The sequence below is a fragment of the Oncorhynchus keta genome, chromosome 9 (assembly GCF_023373465.1).
Source record: "Oncorhynchus keta strain PuntledgeMale-10-30-2019 chromosome 9, Oket_V2, whole genome shotgun sequence".
NCBI lineage: Eukaryota > Metazoa > Chordata > Actinopteri > Salmoniformes > Salmonidae > Oncorhynchus > Oncorhynchus keta.
The window spans coordinates 1,069,534-1,090,537 of NC_068429.1; the positions used below are offsets into that span (position 1 = coordinate 1,069,534).

Below are 21,004 nucleotides of genomic sequence, written 5' to 3' on the forward strand. Positions count from 1 at the left end.
GGCTATTTACAGATGGACTATGTACAGCTGCAGCAATCAGTTAGCTGAGGTTTAGTGAGGGAAATGTAAGTCTCCAGTGTAAGTCTGAACCGTCCAGAGTAGTGATGCTAGTCAGACGGGCAGGTGCAGGCATCAAACGGTTTAAAAGCATGCATTTGGTGTTGCTAGCATGTTAGAGTAGTTGGAGGCCACAGAAAGAGTGTTGTATGGCATTGAAGCTCGTTTGGAGGTTAGTTTACAGTGTCCAAAGAAGGGCCAGATGTATACAGAATGGTGTAGTCTGCGTAGAGGTGGAACAGTGAATCACCCACAGCAAGAGCAACATCATTGATGTATACAGAAGAGTCGGCCCGAGAATTGAACCCTGTGGTACCCCCATAGACTGCCAGAGGTCTGAACTATCTGCGAAGTAGTTGGTGAAGTTGGTGAACCAGTCATTTGAGAAACCAAGGCGATTGAATCTGCTGATAAGAATACTTTGACAGTTGAATGCCTTGGCCAGGTCGATGAAGGCGGCTGCACAGTACGGTCTTTTATCAATGGCAGTTATGATTTCGTTTAGGACCTTCAGCATGGCTGAGGTGCACCCGCGACCAGCTCAGAAACCGGATTGCACAGCGGAGAAGATGGAGGGATTCCAAATGGTCAGTGATCTGTTTATTAAATTGGCTTTCAAAGACTTTAGAAAGCCAGGGCAGGATGATGGGTCTAACAGTTTGGGTCTAGAGTGTCTCACCCTTTGAAGAAGGGGATGACGCAGCAGCTTTCCAATCTTTAGGGATCTCGGAGAAAAAAGAAGGGTTGAAACGTTGATTAATGTGCACGGTCCCTGTAAAAATAAAATAAACTAAACTAAAATAGACTGGTAATAGGAGTTGCAAAGCAGTTGGGGTAGCCAGGAGGAAAGCATGGCCAGCCGTAGAGAAATGCTTATTGAAATGGATTATCATGGATTTATCAGTGGTGACCGTGCTACCTAGCCTCGGTGCAGTGGGCAGCTGAGAGGAGGTGCTCTTGTTCTTGACTTTAGTGTCAAAACATTTTAGTTTTGCAGGCAATGACCGCTGACATCCTCATTGAAAACTGCATAGGTGTATTTGGAGGGCAAGTTGGTCAGGATAATATCTATGAGGGTGCCCATGTTTTCTGATTTAGGGTACTACCTGGTGGTTTCCTTGATAATGGGTGTGAGATTGAGGGCAACTAGCTTAGATTGTAGGACTACTGGGGTGTTAAGCATATCCCAGTTAAGGTAAGAACGAATGAACTCTGAAGACAGATGGGGGCAATCAATTCACATATGGTGTCCAGGGCACAGCTGGGAGCTGAGGGGGTCTAGAACAGGCAGCAAGATAGACTTATTTCTGGAGAGATTCATTTTTTCAATTAGAGGTGCGAAATGTCTGAGCATAGACCTGGAAAGTATGACAGAACATTGCAAGCCATCTCTGCAGTAGATAGAACTGCCAAAGGGGGAGGATTTGCAATCTTGATGGAAAATGTTGTAGTTTGGTATGGAATTCTGAATTTTTGTTGGCCTTCCTGAACCAGGATTCAGACACGGCAAGGACATCAGGGTTGGCAGAGTGTGCAAAAGCAGTAAGTAAAACAAAGTTAGAGAGGAGGCTTCTGATGTAACATGCATGAAACCAATGTATACTCGACACGCAGGGCTCTGGATTAGCCTCCACGTCACCCGAGGAACAGAGGAGTAGGATGAGGGTACGGCTAAAGGCTAGCAAAACTGGTTGTCTAGTACATTGGGGACATAATAAAAGGAGCAGATTTCTGGGCATGTTAGAATAGATTCAGGCCAAAATGTGCAGACAGGGGTATGGTGGGGTGCGGGTACAGTGAAGGTAAACCCAGGCAATGAGTGATCAGAGCGGTTGCATCTCTGGACATGCTGGTTATACTGGTGTTATACTGGTGCAATCACAGGTGTTGATTGGGAGAGCTAACCAAGTCAACAACGGGTAAGACAACAGCTAATCAGCTAGGTCAACAACAACAGGTTCAATGGCGATGAATGGGCAGAGCGTTTAAAGTTAGCGGCCCGGGGGAAATAGAAGCATCTGCTCCGTCGTCCAGCAAAGGCCTGTTGAAGGCACAGCTGATGAAATGACATCTGCGGACCAGTCGTGGTGGTACAAAGGGACATGGCCAGATGGCGAAAGAGGTATTGTAGTTGTGGTAATATTGTTTGCTAGCCGGGAGACGAGTCTGGCTCAGGGCTGGGTCACTCAGTGGCAGCTAGCTGTGATGATCAATGGTCCAAGGTTTATGGCAGAAATTTGGCGTTGTAGTGGAGAAAAACAGTCCGAGGCTGGCAGGTATTATCCAGGCTAAAAAAACAGCTGGTGCCTGAGCAGAGGGTAAAGGCCGCTAGCAGTGGCTAACAATGACTAAATGGCTAGTAACTTAACTAATTAGCTGGCAACCTTCTGATGAAAGTTTTGGCTATAGGGTCTAAAGAAATTGCGGATCGGTGTCACATTGAGTGAGGCGGTTACCGGAAGGTATATTTAATTTAAAAATGAAAAATGAGTTTGAAAAACAAATTGGAATATATACAAAAAAGACAAAAAGAAAATGAGGAAAACAAAACACGTCTGCACTGCGATGCCATCTTGCCTTCTGGATGTTAACGGGGTGAATAAGCAGCGGCTCAGGTGGTTGTTGTCCTTGATATTTTTGGCCTTCCAGTGACATCGTGTACTGGAGGGCAGGTAGTTTGCCCCCGGTGATGCGCTGTGCAGACCGCACCACCCTCTGGAGATCCTTGTGGTTGTGGGCGATGCAGTTGCCATATCAGGTGGCGATACAGCCCAACAGGATACTATCAATTGTGCATCTGTGAAAGTGTTTTAGGTGGAATTGCCACATTTCTTCAGCCTCTGCGTATGCGAAGGACTCCACACCATACACGTCAGCTACTACAGCGAGCTGCAGTTAGTTTCAGAATGGGTGGCAAGAAATAAGTTAGTCCTAAATATTTCAAATTAAAAGCAAGTTAAGGTTACTAAACTGCTTTGAGTCAAACTATTGTAAACTGTCATTTTCAAACATATTGATAAAAAAGTAGCTAAGATGGGGAGAAGTATGTCCATAAAGCACTGCTCGGCCTTAACTATCAACAAGGCAGGTACTACAGGCCCTAGTTTTGTCTCACCTGGACTACTGCCCAGTCGTGTATTTGCCTGTCAAATTACAAATCGACACCAAGGTGTCTGTTTAAAATACTAGCAGACAGCCATGCATAATCCACAAGGCATGCCACCAGAGGTCTCTTCACAGTCCCCAAGTCCAGAACAGACTATGGGAGGCGCAAAGTACTACATAGAGCCATGACTACATGGAACTCTATTCCACAGTACTACATAGAGCCATGACTACATGGAACTATATTCCACATCAGTTAACTGATGCGGCAGTAGAATCAGATTTTAAACAGATAAAATAAAACCTTATGGAACATTGGGGACTTTAAGGGTCACAAGCATACACGTACTAACACGTACTAACACGTACTAACACGTACTAACACGTACTCTACCCACATGTAACATGGATTTTGTTTTGTAGATGTGGTAGTAGAGTGATGTCCTGAGGGTACACAATGTGTTGTGAAAAGTGTTGTTAAATGTAATATTACGCAGGACCGGGTTTTGAAAACCCTGGGTTGGGGTACTAACCGGTCCATAAGGGGTGCTGACACAGTGCTGGTCACATTGGGGGGTCCCAGGGCTGGAGCAGTTATTGGTGGAACAACCGTGCCCCTCATCAGATCCATCAGGACAGTTGATGATGTGGTCACACAGCAGGGAATGGTCCACACACTCTCCACTACCACACTGGTAAAGCTGGTTGGAGCACTTCAACTGGTCACCTACAGTAAAACAACAGACTGGTCCACACACTCTCCACTACCACAGCTGGTTGGAGCACTTCACCTGGCCAACTACAAATGTAACCATAACCCTTTGTGTAAGCTCACATCCGGCCTCGTCACTGTAGTCCTCACAGTCCTTCTGTCCATCACACCTCCAGGTTGCAGGGATACACTGGGTCTTAGAGACACAGCTCCACTGGAACTCCCCACACGTCACTGGAGACACCTTACAATTCTGAAGTTTACCCAGAATTTAGAGATGGGTTAAGGTAAATTGATTGTGCGATATTATGGAAATTAACCTAGCATGCTAGTTTGTATTGGTTTCCAAGACTACCTTGGACTTCCTTAATACTGGTCATGGAGCCATAAAAGTGGTATCCATGAATTCATCTGGCTGTGAGCAAGTATATAAATGTTTTGCACAATCATTTTAAAGTGAAGGTTAATATTAGGCGGGTTCCTCACCATCTCGTCTGAACCGTCCTGGCAGTCCTGTTCCCCATCACACAGCCATTCCTCCACAAGACATTCATGGCTGTTTGGGCAGCGGCGCTCCGGGGGACAGTGGGGGGGTTTGGCACAGCCCACCTCGTCAGAATGGTCTCCGCAGTCAGCATGGCCGTCACAACGGAGAGCCTCAGACACACACTGACCATTACTGCAATGATACTGCTGCTGGCCACAAAGCTTTGCTACTGGGAGGAGAGCGAGATGGCAGAAGCAGAGGAGAGCAATGATTGCAAAAAACTAAGTAGAAACGGGTTCAGAACAAGGTGGAAATGGGTTCTAAACAACATGGAACCACATCAGTGGAAATTAGTTCTAAACACCCATTACAATGGAAAAGGTTTTTAGAGATCAGGCTCATACCACAGTCTTCCTCATCAGAGCCGTCCGAACAGTCTCTCTCTCCATCACAGAGGAAGGTTTCTGGGATACAGCGGCTATTGTTGTCACAGCGATGACTGCAGCTCTTGGTGGGCTTGAAGCAGTCCATTTCATCAGAACGGTCCTGGCACTGTGCCTTTCCATCACACATCTGCTGCTGGTCGATACACTTCTTCCCATGAGCACACTGGAACTGACCTGAGGTAGGAACCAATGAGCACACTGGACCTGAGCTAACAACCAATGAGTACACTGGAACTGACCTAAGGACATTGATATGAATGGATGGATGTGTGCTGAAACTGGCCACTTGTGATTAAACACATTACACCAGATCAAGAGGTGAGATTCTGACCTGCTTTGCAGAGGAGCTCACAGTCCTGTTCATCTGATCCATCCTTACAGTCCACCTCTCCATCACAAACATGGCTGTGCAGGACACACTCTCTCCCATCCTTGCACAGTCTAGAACCCATTCGGCACTTCAGAGCCGCAGTTTGGGATGTTGGAGCAGCGATCGTTGGACAGCCAATCTCATCTGAGCCATCATGGCAATGAGCGCGTCCATCACAAACCAGACTCCTCTTAATACATTTCCTCCTGTCCTTACACCGGAACTCACCTGGGAGACACATAAGAGGGACCATGAAGAAAGGTTAAGAGGGTTAAAGGGGTTTTCTGGGTGGCAAAGCAGTATCAAATTTCAGAACACATTAATATATCTACCTCGGTTTGGACATTTAGTAATGCAGGACTCCTCATCAAAACCATCAGGGCAGTCTCTCAATGTGTCACACAGCTGAGTTTTGGAGATGCACAAAGTTGAGCCCCGACACCTCACTGATGGACTGGTACAGGTCTGAGCCAGAGTTGGCAGGACAGGAGGAAGTACCTTGTCAAAATCTAGGAAGAGAGGTTACATTAGATTCATTTAAAGAGACTCTCCTCATCCTTCTGTACCAACCGTCCAAGTGAGTCAGCAGTGTCTCACCACAGCCTTCCTCATCAGAGCCGTCCGAACAGTCTCTCTCTCCATCACAGAGGAAGGTTTCTGGGATACAGCGGCTATTGTCACAGCGATGACTGCAGCTCTTGGTGGCCTTGAAGCAGTCCATTTCATCAGAACGGTCCTGGCACTGTGCCTTTCCATCACACAGCTGCTGCTGGTCGATACACTTATTCCCATGAGCACACTGGAACTGACCTGAGGTAGGAACCAATGAGCACACTGGAACTGAGCGAACAACCAATGAGTACACTGGAACTGACCTAAGGACATTGATATGAATGGATGGATGTGTGCTGAAACTGGCCACTTGTGATTAAACACATTACACCAGATCAAGAGGTGAACTTCTGACCTGCTTTGCAGAGGAGCTCACAGTCCTGTTCATCTGATCCATCCTTACAGTCCACCTCTCCATCACAAACATGGCTGTGCAGGACACACTCTCTCCCATCCTTGCACAGTCTAGAACCCATACGGCACTTCAGGGCCGCAGTTTGGGATGTTGGAGCAGCGATCGTTGGACAGCCAATCTCATCTGAGCCATCATGGCAATGAGCGCGTCCATCACAAACCAGACTCCTCTCAATACATTTCCTCCTGTCCTTACACCGGAACTCACCTGGGAGACACACATAAGAGGGACCATGAAGAAAGGTTAAGAGGGTTAAAGGGGTTTTCTGGGTGGCAAAGCAGTATCAAATTTCAGAACACATTAATACATCTACCTCGGTTTGGACATTTAGTAATGCAGGACTCCTCATCAAAACCATCAGGGCAGTCTCTCAATGTGTCACACAGCTGAGTTTTGGAGATGCACAAAGTTGAGCCCCGACACCTCACTGATGGACTGGTACAGGTCTGAGCCAGAGTTGGCAGGACAGGAGGAAGTACCTTGTCAAAATCTAGGAAGAGAGGTTACATTAGATTCATTTAAAGAGACTCTCCTCATCCTTCTGTACCAACTGTCCAAGTGAGTCAGCAGTGTCTCACCACAGCCTTCCTCATCAGAGCCGTCCTCACAGTCTTTCTCTCCATCACAGAGGAAGGTTTCTGGGATACAGCGGCTATTGTTGTCACAGCGATGACTGCAGCTCTTGGTGGCCTTGAAGCAGTCCATTTCATCAGAACGGTCCTGGCAATGTGCCTTTCCATCACACAGCTGCTGCTGGTCGATACACTTCTTCCCATGAGCACACTGGAACTGACCTGAGGTAGGAACCAATGAGCACACTGGAACTGAGCGAACAACCAATGAGTACACTGGAACTGACCTAAGGACATTGATATGAATGGATGGATGTGTGCTGAAACTGGCCACTTGTGATTAAACACATTACACCAGATCAAGAGGTGAACTTCTGACCTGCTTTGCAGAGGAGCTCACAGTCCTGTTCATCTGATCCATCCTTACAGTCCACCTCTCCATCACAAACATGGCTGTGCAGGACACACTCTCTCCCATCCTTGCACAGTCTAGAACCCATACGGCACTTCAGGGCCGCAGTTTGGGATGTTGGAGCAGCGATCGTTGGACAGCCAATCTCATCTGAGCCATCATGGCAATGAGCGCGTCCATCACAAACCAGACTCCTCTTAATACATTTCCTCCTGTCCTTACACCGGAACTCACCTGGGAGACACACATAAGAGGGACCATGAAGAAAGGTTAAGAGGGTTAAAGGGGTTTTCTGGGTGGCAAAGCAGTATCAAATATCAGAACGCATTAATATATCTACCTCGGTTTGGACATTTAGTAATGCAGGACTCCTCATCAAAACCATCAGGGCAGTCTCTCAATGTGTCACACAGCTGAGTTTGTGAGATGCACAAAGTTGAGCCCCGACACATCACTGATGGACTGGTACAGACTGGCTGAGCAGGAAGAATATCTGGAACGGTTGTAGTTGGAGCCAAATAAGCTGTAGTAAGTGGAACTGGAGATTCTGTAGGGAGAGAGTATTACCAAGATAACGGACAGGCCTTTTACACTCTACCCAGAACAAGTCTAATGAAGCGTTAGTTTCCCCAAAACAATTCAGCACAAAGGGTTAGACTGTAGGTAACATGTCTCAACTGCTAATATACTAGCTAGTAAACATTTTCCAACTGTCAAATCAATTTGTATTTGTCAGATACACATGGTTAGCAGATGGATTTTTGCGATTGTAGCGAAATGCTTGTGCTTCTAGTTCCGACCCTGCAGTAATATACAAGTAATCTAACAATTTCACAACAACTACCTTATACACACACACACACAAGTGTAAAGGAATGAATAATGTTGGTTGAACAGGAAGTGGCTCGGTGGTTGTTGTCCTTGATCTTTTTGGCCTTCCAGTGACATCGGGTGGCGTAGTTGTCCTGGAGGGCAGGTAGTTTGCCCCAGTGATGCGTTGTGCAGAGCTCACTACCCTCTGGAGAGCCTTACGGTTGTGGGCGGAGCAGTTGCCGTACCAGGCAACAGCCCGACAGGATGTTCTCGATTGTGCATCTAAAAGTTTGTGAGTGTGTTTGGTGACGAGCCAAGTTTCTTCAGCCGCCTGAGGTTAGGGCTGCTGCGCCTTCACCATGCTGTCTGTGTGGGTGGACCATTTCAGTTGTCCGTGATGTGTACGCCAAGGAACTTAACTTCCCACCTTCTCCACGACTGTCCCGTCGACGTGGATAGGGGGCTCCTCCGTCTGCTGTTTCCTGAAGTCCACGATCATCTCCTTTGTTTTGTTGACGTCGAGTGTGAGGTTATTTTCCTGACCACACTGAGAGGGCCTTCACCTCCTCCCTGTAGGCCGTCTCGTTATTGTTGGCAATCAAGCCTACCACTGTAGTGTCTGCAAACTTGATGATTGAGTTGGAGGCGGGCATGGTCATGCGTGAACAGGAGAGGGCTGAGAACGCACTCTTGTGGGGCCCCAGTGTGAAGGATCAGGGGGTGGAGATGTTACCTACCCTCACCACCTGGGGCGGCCCGTCAGGAATTCCAGGACCCTGTTTCACAGGGCGGGGTCGAGACCCAGGGTCTCGAGCTTAATGACGAGTTGGGGGTACTATGATGTTAAATGCTGAGCTGTAGTCGATGAACAGCATTCTTACATAGGTATTCCTCTTGTCCAGATGGGTTAGGGCAGTGTGATTGCATTGTCTGTGGACCTATTGGGGCGGAAGGCAAATTGGAGTAGATCTAGGGTGTCAGGTAGGGTGGAGGTGATATGGTCCTTGATTAGTCTCGCAAAGCACGGAAGGGAGTGTTACGAAGCGGATAGTCATTTAGCTCAGTGACCTTAGCTTTCTTGGGAACAGAAACAATGGTGGCCCTCTTGAAGCATGTGGGAACAGCAGACTGGGATAAGGATTGATTATGTCCGTAAACACACCAGCCAGCCGGTCTGCGCATGCTCTGAGGACGCGGCTGGGGATGCAGTCTGGCATTGAATTGCGACTACTTTGTCTCTATACTGACGCTTAGCTTGTTTGATTGCCTTTGAGGGAATAGCTACACTGTGTAGTCGGTCATGTTTCCGGTCACCTTGCCCTGATTAAAAGCAGTGGTTTGTGCTTTCAGTTTTGCAAATGCTGCCATCAATCCACGGTTTCAGAATAGTGTTAAAATCTAAATATACATTTCAAATAGCCATCCTTTGCTTTGACAGCTTTGCACACTTGGCATTCGCTCAACCAGCTTCACCTGGAATGCTTTTCCAAGTCTTGAGTTCCCACATATGGTGAGCACTTGTTGGCTGCTTTCCCTTCACTCTGCGGTCCAACTCATCCCAAACCATCTCAATTTGGTTGAGGTCGGGGATTGTGGAAGCCAGGTCATCTGATGCAGTACTCAATCACTCTCCGTATTGTTAAAATAGCCTGGAGTTGTGTTGGGTCATTGTCCTGTTAAAACAAAATGACAGTCCCACTAAGCCCAAACCAGATGGTATGGCGTATCGCTGCAGAATGCTGTGACCGTGTCACCAGCAAAGCAGCCCCACACCGTAACACCACCTCCTTCATGCTTTATGGTGGAAAAAACACATGCAGAGATCCGTTCTCGCAAAGACATAGCGGTTGGAACCAAAAATCTCCAATTTGGACTCGGACCAAAAGGACAAATTTCCACTGCTTGTGTTTCTTGGCTCAAGCAAGTCTTTCTTATTGGTGTCCTTTAGTAGTGGTTTCTTTGCAGCAATTCGACCATGGTGGCTGGATTCGCAGTCTCCTCTGACCAGTTGATGTTGAGATGCGTCTTACTTGAACTATGTGAAGCATTTATTTGGGCTGCAATTTCTGAGGCTGGTAAATCTAATGAACTTATCCTTTGCATCAGGGGTAACTCTGGGTCGTCCATTCCTGTGGCGGTCCTCATTAGAGCCAGTTACATTATGGTGCTTGGTTTTTGCGACTGCACTTGAACTTCAAAAACATTACAAGAATATTGATGTCTTGACTTTGTCTAAGGTAACGGTTAGCAAAATTAGGTAAATTGACAACGCACACTTTCTTTACCTGCAATGTTAATATGCATTACATGGCATTGTAGATTTGAGATGTCTTTTGACCTAATGTTACACACTCAGACAATGCGCTTATTCGCGATAAAGAAAATGCGCACTAAAATGTCAAAAAGATTAACTTACGTTAACTGATTAACTCTGACAGCCCTACAAAAACATTGTATAACCTTTGTCACATTCTTGACCGTGTACTGCAAGTGGCAGTTCTGTCCGGCTCCCCATTTTTGGGACGTCATGCCATTTTATAAACACCGTCAGACACTTAGTCGATTTAGAAAACGTCCCGACTGACCAGTCAGAAATCAGACTCACCTCCACAGTCCTGTTCATCTGATCCATCCTTACAGTCCACCTCTCCATCACAAACATGGCTGTGCAGGACACACTCTCTCCCATCCTTGCACAGTCTAGAACCCATACGGCACTTCAGGGCCGCAGTTTGGGATGTTGGAGCAGCGATCGTTGGACAGCCAATCTCATCTGAGCCATCATGGCAATGAGCGCGTCCATCACAAACCAGACTCCTCTTAATACATTTCCTCCTGTCCTTACACCGGAACTCACCTGGGAGACACACATAAGAGGGACCATGAAGAAAGATTAAGAGGGTTAAAGGGGTTTTCTGGGTGGCAAAGCAGTATCAAATATCAGAACGCATTAATATATCTACCTCGGTTTGGACATTTAGTAATGCAGGACTCCTCATCAAAACCATCAGGGCAGTCTCTCAATGTGTCACACAGCTGAGTTTGTGAGATGCACAAAGTTGAGCCCCGACACATCACTGATGGACTGGTACAGACTGGCTGAGCAGGAAGAATATCTGGAACGGTTGTAGTTGGAGCCAAATAAGCTGTAGTAAGTGGAACTGGAGATTCTGTAGGGAGAGAGTATTACCAAGATAACGGACAGGCCTTTTACACTCTACCCAGAACAAGTCTAATGAAGCGTTAGTTTCCCCAAAACAATTCAGCACAAAGGGTTAGACTGTAGGTAACATGTCTCAACTGCTAATATACTAGCTAGTAAACATTTTCCAACTGTCAAATCAATTTGTATTTGTCAGATACACATGGTTAGCAGATGGATTTTTGCGATTGTAGCGAAATGCTTGTGCTTCTAGTTCCGACCCTGCAGTAATATACAAGTAATCTAACAATTTCACAACAACTACCTTATACACACACAAGTGTAAAGGAATGAATAATGTTGGTTGAACAGGAAGTGGCTCGGGTGGTTGTTGTCCTTGATCTTTTTGGCCTTCCAGTGACATCGGGTGGTGTAGTTGTCCTGGAGGGCAGGTAGTTTGCCCCAGTGATGCGTTGTGCAGAGCTCACTACCCTCTGGAGAGCCTTACGGTTGTGGGCGGAGCAGTTGCCGTACCAGGCAACAGCCCGACAGGATGTTCTCGATTGTGCATCTAAAAGTTTGTGAGTGTGTTTGGTGACGAGCCAAGTTTCTTCAGCCGCCTGAGGTTAGGGCTGCTGCGCCTTCACCATGCTGTCTGTGTGGGTGGACCATTTCAGTTGTCCGTGATGTGTACGCCAAGGAACTTAACTTCCCACCTTCTCCACGACTGTCCCGTCGATGTGGATAGGGGGCTCCTCCGTCTGCTGTTTCCTGAAGTCCACGATCATCTCCTTTGTTTTGTTGACGTCGAGTGTGAGGTTATTTTCCTGACCACACTGAGAGGGCCTTCACCTCCTCCCTGTAGGCCGTCTCGTTATTGTTGGCAATCAAGCCTACCACTGTAGTGTCTGCAAACTTGATGATTGAGTTGGAGGCGGGCATGGTCATGCGTGAACAGGAGAGGGCTGAGAACGCACTCTTGTGGGGCCCCAGTGTGAAGGATCAGGGGGGTGGAGATGTTACCTACCCTCACCACCTGGGGGCGGCCCGTCAGGAATTCCAGGACCCTGTTTCACAGGGCGGGGTCGAGACCCAGGGTCTCGAGCTTAATGACGAGTTGGGTACTATGATGTTAAATGCTGAGCTGTAGTCAATGAATAGCATTCTTACATACCTTAAGGGAAGAATTCGGCAGTACCTGTATGGTTAGTGAGAAAGTCCATATTGCAAATGTACGGTCCCTTACTAGACGTCCGAAATCGTTTGTAAAATTCGCGGACGGCGTCGGGCCGAGCGGCAGGGCCGGACCTACCAGGAAGTCATCAAATGAACGTTGTCGGACATTCGGTTTCCGTTTTACAAAAATAATAAGATTTATGTCATTTTTCCCATGTCCCGGAAATTCCCACAAGAGGGCATAAGCAATCATATGGCTATTGCTACAAAACATCACGATTCACGACGGGGCCTTATCTCGAAAACTGAAAATATTTAGAAGCCGAAACTCGGTGAGCGTAGGGGCGGCATAATGGGCAGTTGGCCCCGAACAAGATGGCGTCTAGGCCTCAACGGTTTTTGAGTTATGGCCATTTATCTGGGATTAAAGGTCCAAAATGAAAATAGAGAAATTATTTTTCCACTTCACGTCAAAGTCAAGGAGCCTCCGGTGTCAATAAAAAAGAACCAGCCATTTATCTATCGTCATTTAAGAGAAATCGTACAACGACACCTTGGTGATCACGGATAGGTGTTTTTTTTTTTTTTTTTGGGTTACAGATCCAGTTGCAGGTTGTTCTTACGAATCTTTTTAAAGTGTGCTGCGGAGCTCTGCGAGATTTCTGTGATTTTCTATGATTTTCTGAAATAACACACACTCACTAAACCCTCCGTAAATAACTCAGTTCTTAACGTAAAGACTTAAAACTCGGGATTCTGTAAAGGCATACCCCAATCATGATATGAGTTTATTTATAGCTTCCTGTGCCAACCGGAAGTGCCTTTAATGGTGTCACAGTGGCAGTTTCCATGGGTTAAAAAGGTCAGATCTTTTCAAAACTTCATATGTGTGACTAGGTAACCCTCGTGAACTGTAAATCAGTCATTTCTCCCAACAGATGTCAAAGAAAATCTCTCACACGCACACACAGCAAGGATGGAGTGAAAAGTGCGGTTCTCAAAGACACAGAGAGCAGGCAATGGCATAAACATAATAATCTCTAGGCCGTGCCGAGTTCAACGAGATATCCCGCTTGACCGTAGCTCGCTCGGTCTAAGCGCAGCGACCATTAGAAAATTAGGCCCAAATGAAGCCTGCCCCACAACGTCATTTGCTTTTGGGTGACAGTGAGAGAACCGTTAGGGTGAGAAGCACAATTCGACCTCAGGTACGTTCCTAAGGTCCTTCCGATCCGTGCAAGCCTAACGTTGACCGTGTGGCATTAACCCTTAATAGTTAAAAGAAGGTGTTTACTTCAAATAGTTTGCATTGACTTCTCTCCCCATAGGAATACATTGCCTGCACCCCTAAATTCAACCTGAAGTCTATATGGGTTATGAATGCCGTATGAACCTGTCTTTGATAACAGTCCATCAGGCCAGTATGAGGTCTACCTGTGTTGATTCTAGGCTTCCTGGACCAACCGGAAGTGGTTAAAATCACCCTAAAAGTGTTTTTCCATTACCTGCCTGCAGTTTGATAGACATAGTGCATTCAACCCTGTGTAAATCAGTCAATTCTTAACGTAAGGACTTAAAACTCAGGATTCTGTAAAAGCATAGCCCAGTGAGGATATGTGTTGACTTATAGCTTCCTGTGACAACCGGAAGTGCCTTAATTGGTGTCTCAGGGGCTGTTTCGAGGGGTTAAAAAAGTCAGATCTGTCCAAAACTTCATATGTGTGATTAGGCAACCCCCATGAACTGTAAATCAGTCATTTTTCCCATAAAATTTCAAAGGAAAACTAAATCACACAGACACACAACTTGGAAGGAGGGACGTATTGGGGTTTGTAGAGACAGACATTGCCTCCAATAGTTAGCTTTGTTCGAGCTAAAAAGAACCGTCAGACCTACAGTTCCGAAACTTTAGAAACCTGTTCTAGACCTCGGGTCGATAGTGCGTGGTGAGTTAGGTGGCTCTAGAAGGTTCTCGGACCGAGAAATAGCCTCGTACATTTGCAATGATTTCAATTCATTTTGACCATTACGAAAATGGCGACATTTAGAAAAGTCTCAGAGACACAAGACTAGGTGCATTGGAACCGGCTCGGCCCATAGAGACGGACCCCAACGTTTCGGTCCGATAGCTCATTCAAGGACCCCATAGCAAGGCATGGAAAAAGTGGATTTTCAGCACCAATTAGGGTTTTACTCGGGCACCGAAGGACCTATCGAGCCGAAACTCGGGATTCGGGGTCGCCTCACATAGGCCTTCACATAATGTCTGACCTGGACCCGCAGCTAGAACGTAACTATGTGTTTTACGTTTTTATTATGTTTTAAACTAATGGCGCTGTGAATTATGGGCCTGCTCTGACATATGTGATAGTTGGCTTCTAAATGAGTTGGAAAAAGTGGGTTTGGTGTCAATTGGTATCAGTTTGGTGTCAGAATGACATCTAATTGACTGGTGGACACTGACTTGCTAGTTGACTTTTGTACATTAGCAATATGTTTAAACGGAGAGGGACCATCACCAAAATGGCATTCTGAAATCAACACAAAAAATGGCATCACCATAGTCTCCAGGCTGTGCAGAGTTCAACGAGACGCCCCGCTTGACCGTAGCTCGCTCTGAGTGCAGCGACCTTGAAAAAAGAAGGCGCAAAAGGAAGCCTGGCCCTCAATGTCATTTGCTTTTGGGTGACAGTGAGAGAACCGTTAGGGTGAGAAGCACAATTCGACCTCAGGTACGTTCCTAAGGTCCTTCCGATCCGTGCAAGCCTAACCTTGACCGTGTGGCATTAACCCTTAATAGTTAAAAGAAGGTGTTTACTTCAAAGAGTTTGCATTGACTTCTCTCCCCATAGGAATACATTGCCTTTACCCCTAAATTCAACCTGAAGTCTATATGGGTTATGAATGCCGTATGAACCTGTCCTTGGTAACAGTCCATCAGGCCAGTATGAGGTCTACCTGTGTTGATTCTAAGCTTCCTGGACCAACCGGAAGTGGTTAAAATCACCCTAAAAGTGTTTTTCCATTACCTGCCTGCAGTTTGATAGACATAGTGCATTCAACCCTGTGTAAATCAGTCAATTCTTAACGTAAGGACTTAAAACTCAGGATTCTGTAAGTTTCTATGTCAATCAAGACATGGGTTTACTTATAGCTTCCTGTGCCAACCGGAAGTGCCTTTAATGATGTCACAGTGGCAGTTTCCAAGGGTTAAAAAGGTCAGATCTTTTCAAAACTTCATATGTGTGACTAGGTAACCCTCATGAACTGTAAATCAGTCATTTCTCCCAACAGATGTCAAAGAAAAGCTCTCACACGCACACACAGCAAGGCTGGAGTGAAAAAGTGCGGTTCTCAAAGACACAGAGAGCAGGCAATGGCATAAACATAATCTCTAGGCCGTGCCGAGTTCAACGAGATATCCCGCTTGACCGTAGCTCGCTCGGTCTGAGCGCAGCGACCATTAGAAAAGTAGGCCCAAAATGAAGCCTGCCCCACAACGTCATTTGCTTTTGGGTGACAGTGAGAGAACCGTTAGGGTGAGAAGCACAATTCGACCTCAGGTACGTTCCTAAGGTCCTTCCGATCCGTGCAAGCCTAACGTTGACCGTGTGGCATTAACCCTTAATAGTTAAAAGAAGGTGTTTACTTCAAATAGTTTGCATTGACTTCTCTCCCCATAGGAATACATTGCCTGCACCCCTAAATTCAACCTGAAGTCTATATGGGTTATGAATGCCGTATGAACCTGTCTTTGATAACAGTCCATCAGGCCAGTATGAGGTCTACCTGTGTTGATTCTAGGCTTCCTGGACCAACCGGAAGTGGTTAAAATCACCCTAAAAGTGTTTTTCCATTACCTGCCTGCAGTTTGATAGACATAGTGCATTCAACCCTGTGTAAATCAGTCAATTCTTAACGTAAGGACTTAAAACACAGGATTCTGTAAAAGCATAGCCCAGTGAGGATATGTGTTGACTTATAGCTTCCTGTGCCAACCGGAAGTGCCTTAATTGGTGTCTCAGGGGCTGTTTCGAGGGGTTAAAAAAGTCAGATCTGTCCAAAACTTCATATGTGTGATTAGGCAACCCCCATGAACTGTAAATCAGTCATTTTTCCCATAAAATTTCAAAGGAAAACTAAATCACACAGACACACAACTTGGAAGGAGGGACGTATTGGGGTTGTAGAGACAGACAGTGCCTCCAATAGTTAGCTTTGTTCGAGCTAAAAAGAACCGTCAGACCTAGAGTTCCGAAACTTTAGAAACCTGTTCTAGACCTCGGGTCGATAGTGCGTGGTGAGTTAGGTGGCTCTAGAAGGTTCTCGGACCGAGAAATAGCCTCGTACATTTGCAATGATTTCAATTCATTTTGACCATTACGAAAATGGCGACATTTAGAAAAGTCTCAGAGACACAAGACTAGGTGCATTGGAACCGGCTCGGCCCATAGAGACGGACCCCAACGTTTCGGTCCGATAGCTCATTCAAGGACCCCATAGCAAGGCATGGAAAAAAGTGGATTTTCAGCACCAATTAGGGTTTTACTCGGGCACCGAAGGACCTATCGAGCCGAAACTCGGGATTCGGGGTCGCCTCACATAGGCCTTCACATAATGTCTGACCTGGACCCGCAGCTAGAACGTAACTATGTGTTTTACGTTTTTATTATGTTTTAAACTAAAGGCGCTGTGAATTATGGGCCTGCTCTGACATATATGATAGTTGGCTTCTAAATGAGTTGGAAAAAGTGGGTTTGGTGTCAATTGGTATCAGTTTGGTGTCAAAATGACATCTAATTGACTGATGGACACTGACTTGCTAGTTGACTTTTGTACATTAGCAATATGTTTAAACGGAGAGGGACCATCACCAAAAGTGACATTCTGAAATCAACCCTAACGAGCCATGGAGATGAACCAGAATCACTGCCCAGCTATCCCGAGTTCATCGGGCCAGTCAATTTCACATTCCTGCAGGATTTTATAGCATGACAAATTCGTGATGGTACCTGCCCATTGAACCATATTGCAAATGCACAGTGACTTTGCAAAAGTGAGAAAACATAAACAAATGGACATGATGAAATCAACACAACGAGTGATGGAAATGTACAACTATCACTGCTCAGCCATCCTGTGTTCATCAGACCAGTCAATTTTGCATTTTTGAGCATGTCAAATTTCATATGGTAAATGCACATTGAAACATATTGCAAATGCGCGCGCACTTGCAATATGATTCTATAGTGTAAAAACATCACCTAATGGACATGATGAAATCAACACAACGAGTGATGGAAATGTACAACTATCACTGCCCGGCCATCCTGTGTCCATCAGACCAGTCAATTTTGCATTTTTGAGCATTTCAACCATATTTTTATTTTTGGTTACCAGTTGCAACATACAAATGCACGCATTTGCAATATGATTCTATAGTGAAAAACATCACCTAATGGACATGATGAAATCAACACAACGAGTGATGGAAATGTACAACTATCACTGCTCGGCCATCCTGTGTCCATCAGACCAGTCAATTTTGCATTTTTGAGCATGTCAAATTTCATATGGTAAATGCACATTGAAACATATTGCAAATGCGCGCGCACTTGCAATATGATTCTATAGTGTAAAAACATCACCTAATGGACATGATGAAATCAACACAACGAGTGATGGAAATGTACAACTATCACTGCCCGGCCATCCTGTGTTCCATCAGAGCATTAATATCAGAATGACCGGTAAATGCATTTACAACCATATTTTAATTTTTGGGTTACCAGTTGCACAACAATGCACGTGCATTTGCAATATGATTCTATAGTGAAAAAACATCACCTAATGGACATGATGAAATCAACACAACAAGTGATGGAAATGTACAACTATCACTGCTCGGCCATCCTGTGTTCCCATAGCGGGCATTAATATCAGAATGACCGGTAAATGCATTCACAACCATATTTTCATTTTTGGGTTACCAGGTGCCTATTTTCAATCACCAGTTGCACAACATGCGTATCCATCAGAATATTTTAAACAGTCCATAAAGCACTCAGGACTGCCCCCATAGATAGAGGGCCGTAGTAGGGTACTCCCATAGCGGGCATGGATAATAGGAGTCCCAGTAAATGCATTTACAACCATATTTTTATTTTTGGGTTACCAGTTGCACAACAATGCACGTGCATTTGCAATATGATTCTATAGTGAAAAAACATCACCTAATGGACATGATGAAATCAACACAACGAGTGATGGAAATGTACAACTATCACTGCTCGGCCATCCTGTGTCCATCAGACCAGTCAATTTCACATTCCTGCAGGATTTTTATAGCATGACAAATTCGTGATGGTACCTGCCCATTGAACCATATTGCAAATGCACAGTGACTTTGCAAAAGTGAGAAAACATAAACAAATGGACATGATGAAATCAACACAACAGGTGATGGAAATGTACAACTATCACTGCTCAGCCATCCTGTGTTCATCAGACCAGTCAATTTTGCATTTTTGAGCATGTCAAATTTCATATGGTAAATGCACATTGAAACATATTGCAAATGCGCGTGCACTTGCAATATGATTCTATAGTGAAAAACATCACCTAATGGACATGATGAAATCAACACAACGAGTGATGGAAATGTACAACTATCACTGCTCGGCCATCCTGTGTCCATCAGACCAGTCAATTTTGCATTTTTGAGCATTTCAAATTTCATATGGTAAATGCACATTGAAACATATTGCAAATGCGCGCGCACTTGCAATATGATTCTATAGTGTAAAAACATCACCTAATGGACATGATGAAATCAACACAACGAGTGATGGAAATGTACAACTATCACTGCTCGGCCATCCTGTGTTCCCATAGCGGGCATTAATATCAGAATGACCGGTAAATGCATTCACAACCATATTTTCATTTTTGGGTTACCAGTTGCACAACAATGCACGTGCATTTGCAATATGATTCTATAGTGTAAAAACATCACCTAACGGAGATGATGAAATCAACACAACGAGTGATGGAAATGTACAACTATCACTGCTCGGCCATCCTGTGTTCATCAGACCAGTCAATTTTGCATTTTTGAGCAAGGTCAAATTTCATATGGTAAATGCACATTGAAACATATTGCAAATGCACGTGCACTTGCAATATGATTATATAGTGAAAAAACATCACAAAATGGACATGATGAAGTCAACACAACGAGTGATGGAAAGGAACAACTATCACTGCCCGGCCATCCCGAGTTCATCAGGCCAGTCAATTTTGCATTTCTGCAGGATTTTTGAGCATGTCAAATTTCTTACGTCATTTGGCCCACAAAAAAATCCTTATGCACAATTTAAAAAAATATATAAAAAAATATGATAATAAAATTGGACAAAAGTATATTCATACAGTTCTTACACATGTGTAATTGACAAAAAATTGAAAGAATTTCAAAAACGGTCCAGAAAGCACTTTTTTAAGGGTGTGTGAAGTTTTTACAAAATTTTGACATTTTTGACTTTTGACTTTTGACTTCCTATGAAATCATATTGGAATTGGACAAAACATATTCCTTATGCGCATGTAAAAAAAAAAAAAAAATGATAATAAAATTGGACAAAAGTATATTCATACAGTTCTTACACATGTGTAATTGACAAAAAATCGAAAGAATTTCGAAAAACGGTCCAGAAAGCACTTTTTAAGGGGTGATAAGTTTTGAAAAAAGTTCATTTTTTCAAAATTTTACTTTTGGACATTAATTTGGGTTACATATCCAATATGAAAAACCCCGGTGGAGCGCATTTGCCCCCTGTTGAATTTTTTAAAGTGTTACAACTGGCAATTACCATATGGCATTTGCAATACACTTTGGATGAATCAACGCCGAATTGGGTGGTATTGGCCAATGTGTATATGGTTTGTCCGATGCCAATGACATGCCATTCATTTTTGTCCAATACAGGGGTATTCCCTTACATAGGTATTCCTCTTGTCCAGATGGGTTAGGGCAGTGTGATTGCATTGTCTGTGGATCTATTGGGGCAGAAGGCAAATTGGAGTAGATCTAGGGTGTCAGGTAGGGTGGAGGTGATATGGTCCTTGATTAGTCTCGCAAAGCACGGAAGGGAGTGTTACGAAGCGGATAGTCATTTAGCTCAGTGACCTTAGCTTTCTTGGGAACAGAAACAATGGTGGCCCTCTTGAAGCATGTGGGAACAGCAGACTGGGATAAGGATTGATTATGTCCGTAAACACACCAGCCAGCCGGTCTGCGCATGCTCTGAGGACGCGGCTGGGGATGCAGTCTGGCATTGAATTGCGACTACTTTGTCTCTATACTGACGCTTAGCTTGTTTGATTGCCTTTGAGGGAATAGCTACACTGTGTAGTCGGTCATGTTTCCGGTCACCTTGCCCTGATTAAAAGCAGTGGTTTGTGCTTTCAGTTTTGCAAATGCTGCCATCAATCCACGGTTTCAGAATAGTGTTAAAATCTAAATATACATTTCAAATAGCCATCCTTTGCTTTGACAGCTTTGCACACTTGGCATTCGCTCAACCAGCTTCACCTGCAATGCTTTTCCAAGTCTTGAGTTCCCACATATGGTGAGCACTTGTTGGCTGCTTTCCCTTCACTCTGCGGTCCAACTCATCCCAAACC

The 21,004-nt window shown here is 45.0% G+C and overlaps 1 protein-coding gene across 37 annotated transcripts in view; it reads right to left on the reverse strand.

Annotated features, from left to right (window-relative positions):
• LOC118374032 (low-density lipoprotein receptor-related protein 1B-like) overlaps positions 1-21,004 on the reverse strand; it is a 117,296-nt gene that overhangs the window by 50,088 nt on the left and 46,204 nt on the right. For 8 of the 37 annotated variants that reach the window (XM_052524865.1, XM_052524852.1, XM_052524863.1 and 5 more), the window contains 14 exons: positions 10,965-11,171; positions 10,607-10,858; positions 7,529-7,735; positions 7,156-7,422; positions 6,783-6,998; positions 6,518-6,694; positions 6,145-6,411; positions 5,775-5,987; positions 5,510-5,686; positions 5,139-5,405; positions 4,766-4,981; positions 4,361-4,590; positions 3,998-4,127; positions 3,696-3,889 (listed from right to left, as the gene is read on the reverse strand). In XM_052524865.1, coding sequence (XP_052380825.1) covers positions 3,696-3,889; positions 3,998-4,127; positions 4,361-4,590; positions 4,766-4,981; positions 5,139-5,405; positions 5,510-5,686; positions 5,775-5,987; positions 6,145-6,411; positions 6,518-6,694; positions 6,783-6,998; positions 7,156-7,422; positions 7,529-7,735; positions 10,607-10,858; positions 10,965-11,171 — 3,020 coding nt within the window. The remainder of the gene's footprint in view (positions 1-3,695; positions 3,890-3,997; positions 4,128-4,360; positions 4,591-4,765; positions 4,982-5,138; positions 5,406-5,509; positions 5,687-5,774; positions 5,988-6,144; positions 6,412-6,517; positions 6,695-6,782; positions 6,999-7,155; positions 7,423-7,528; positions 7,736-10,606; positions 10,859-10,964; positions 11,172-21,004) is intronic. The other 29 variants (XM_052524873.1, XM_052524864.1, XM_052524867.1 and 26 more) reach the window with 19 other exon arrangements.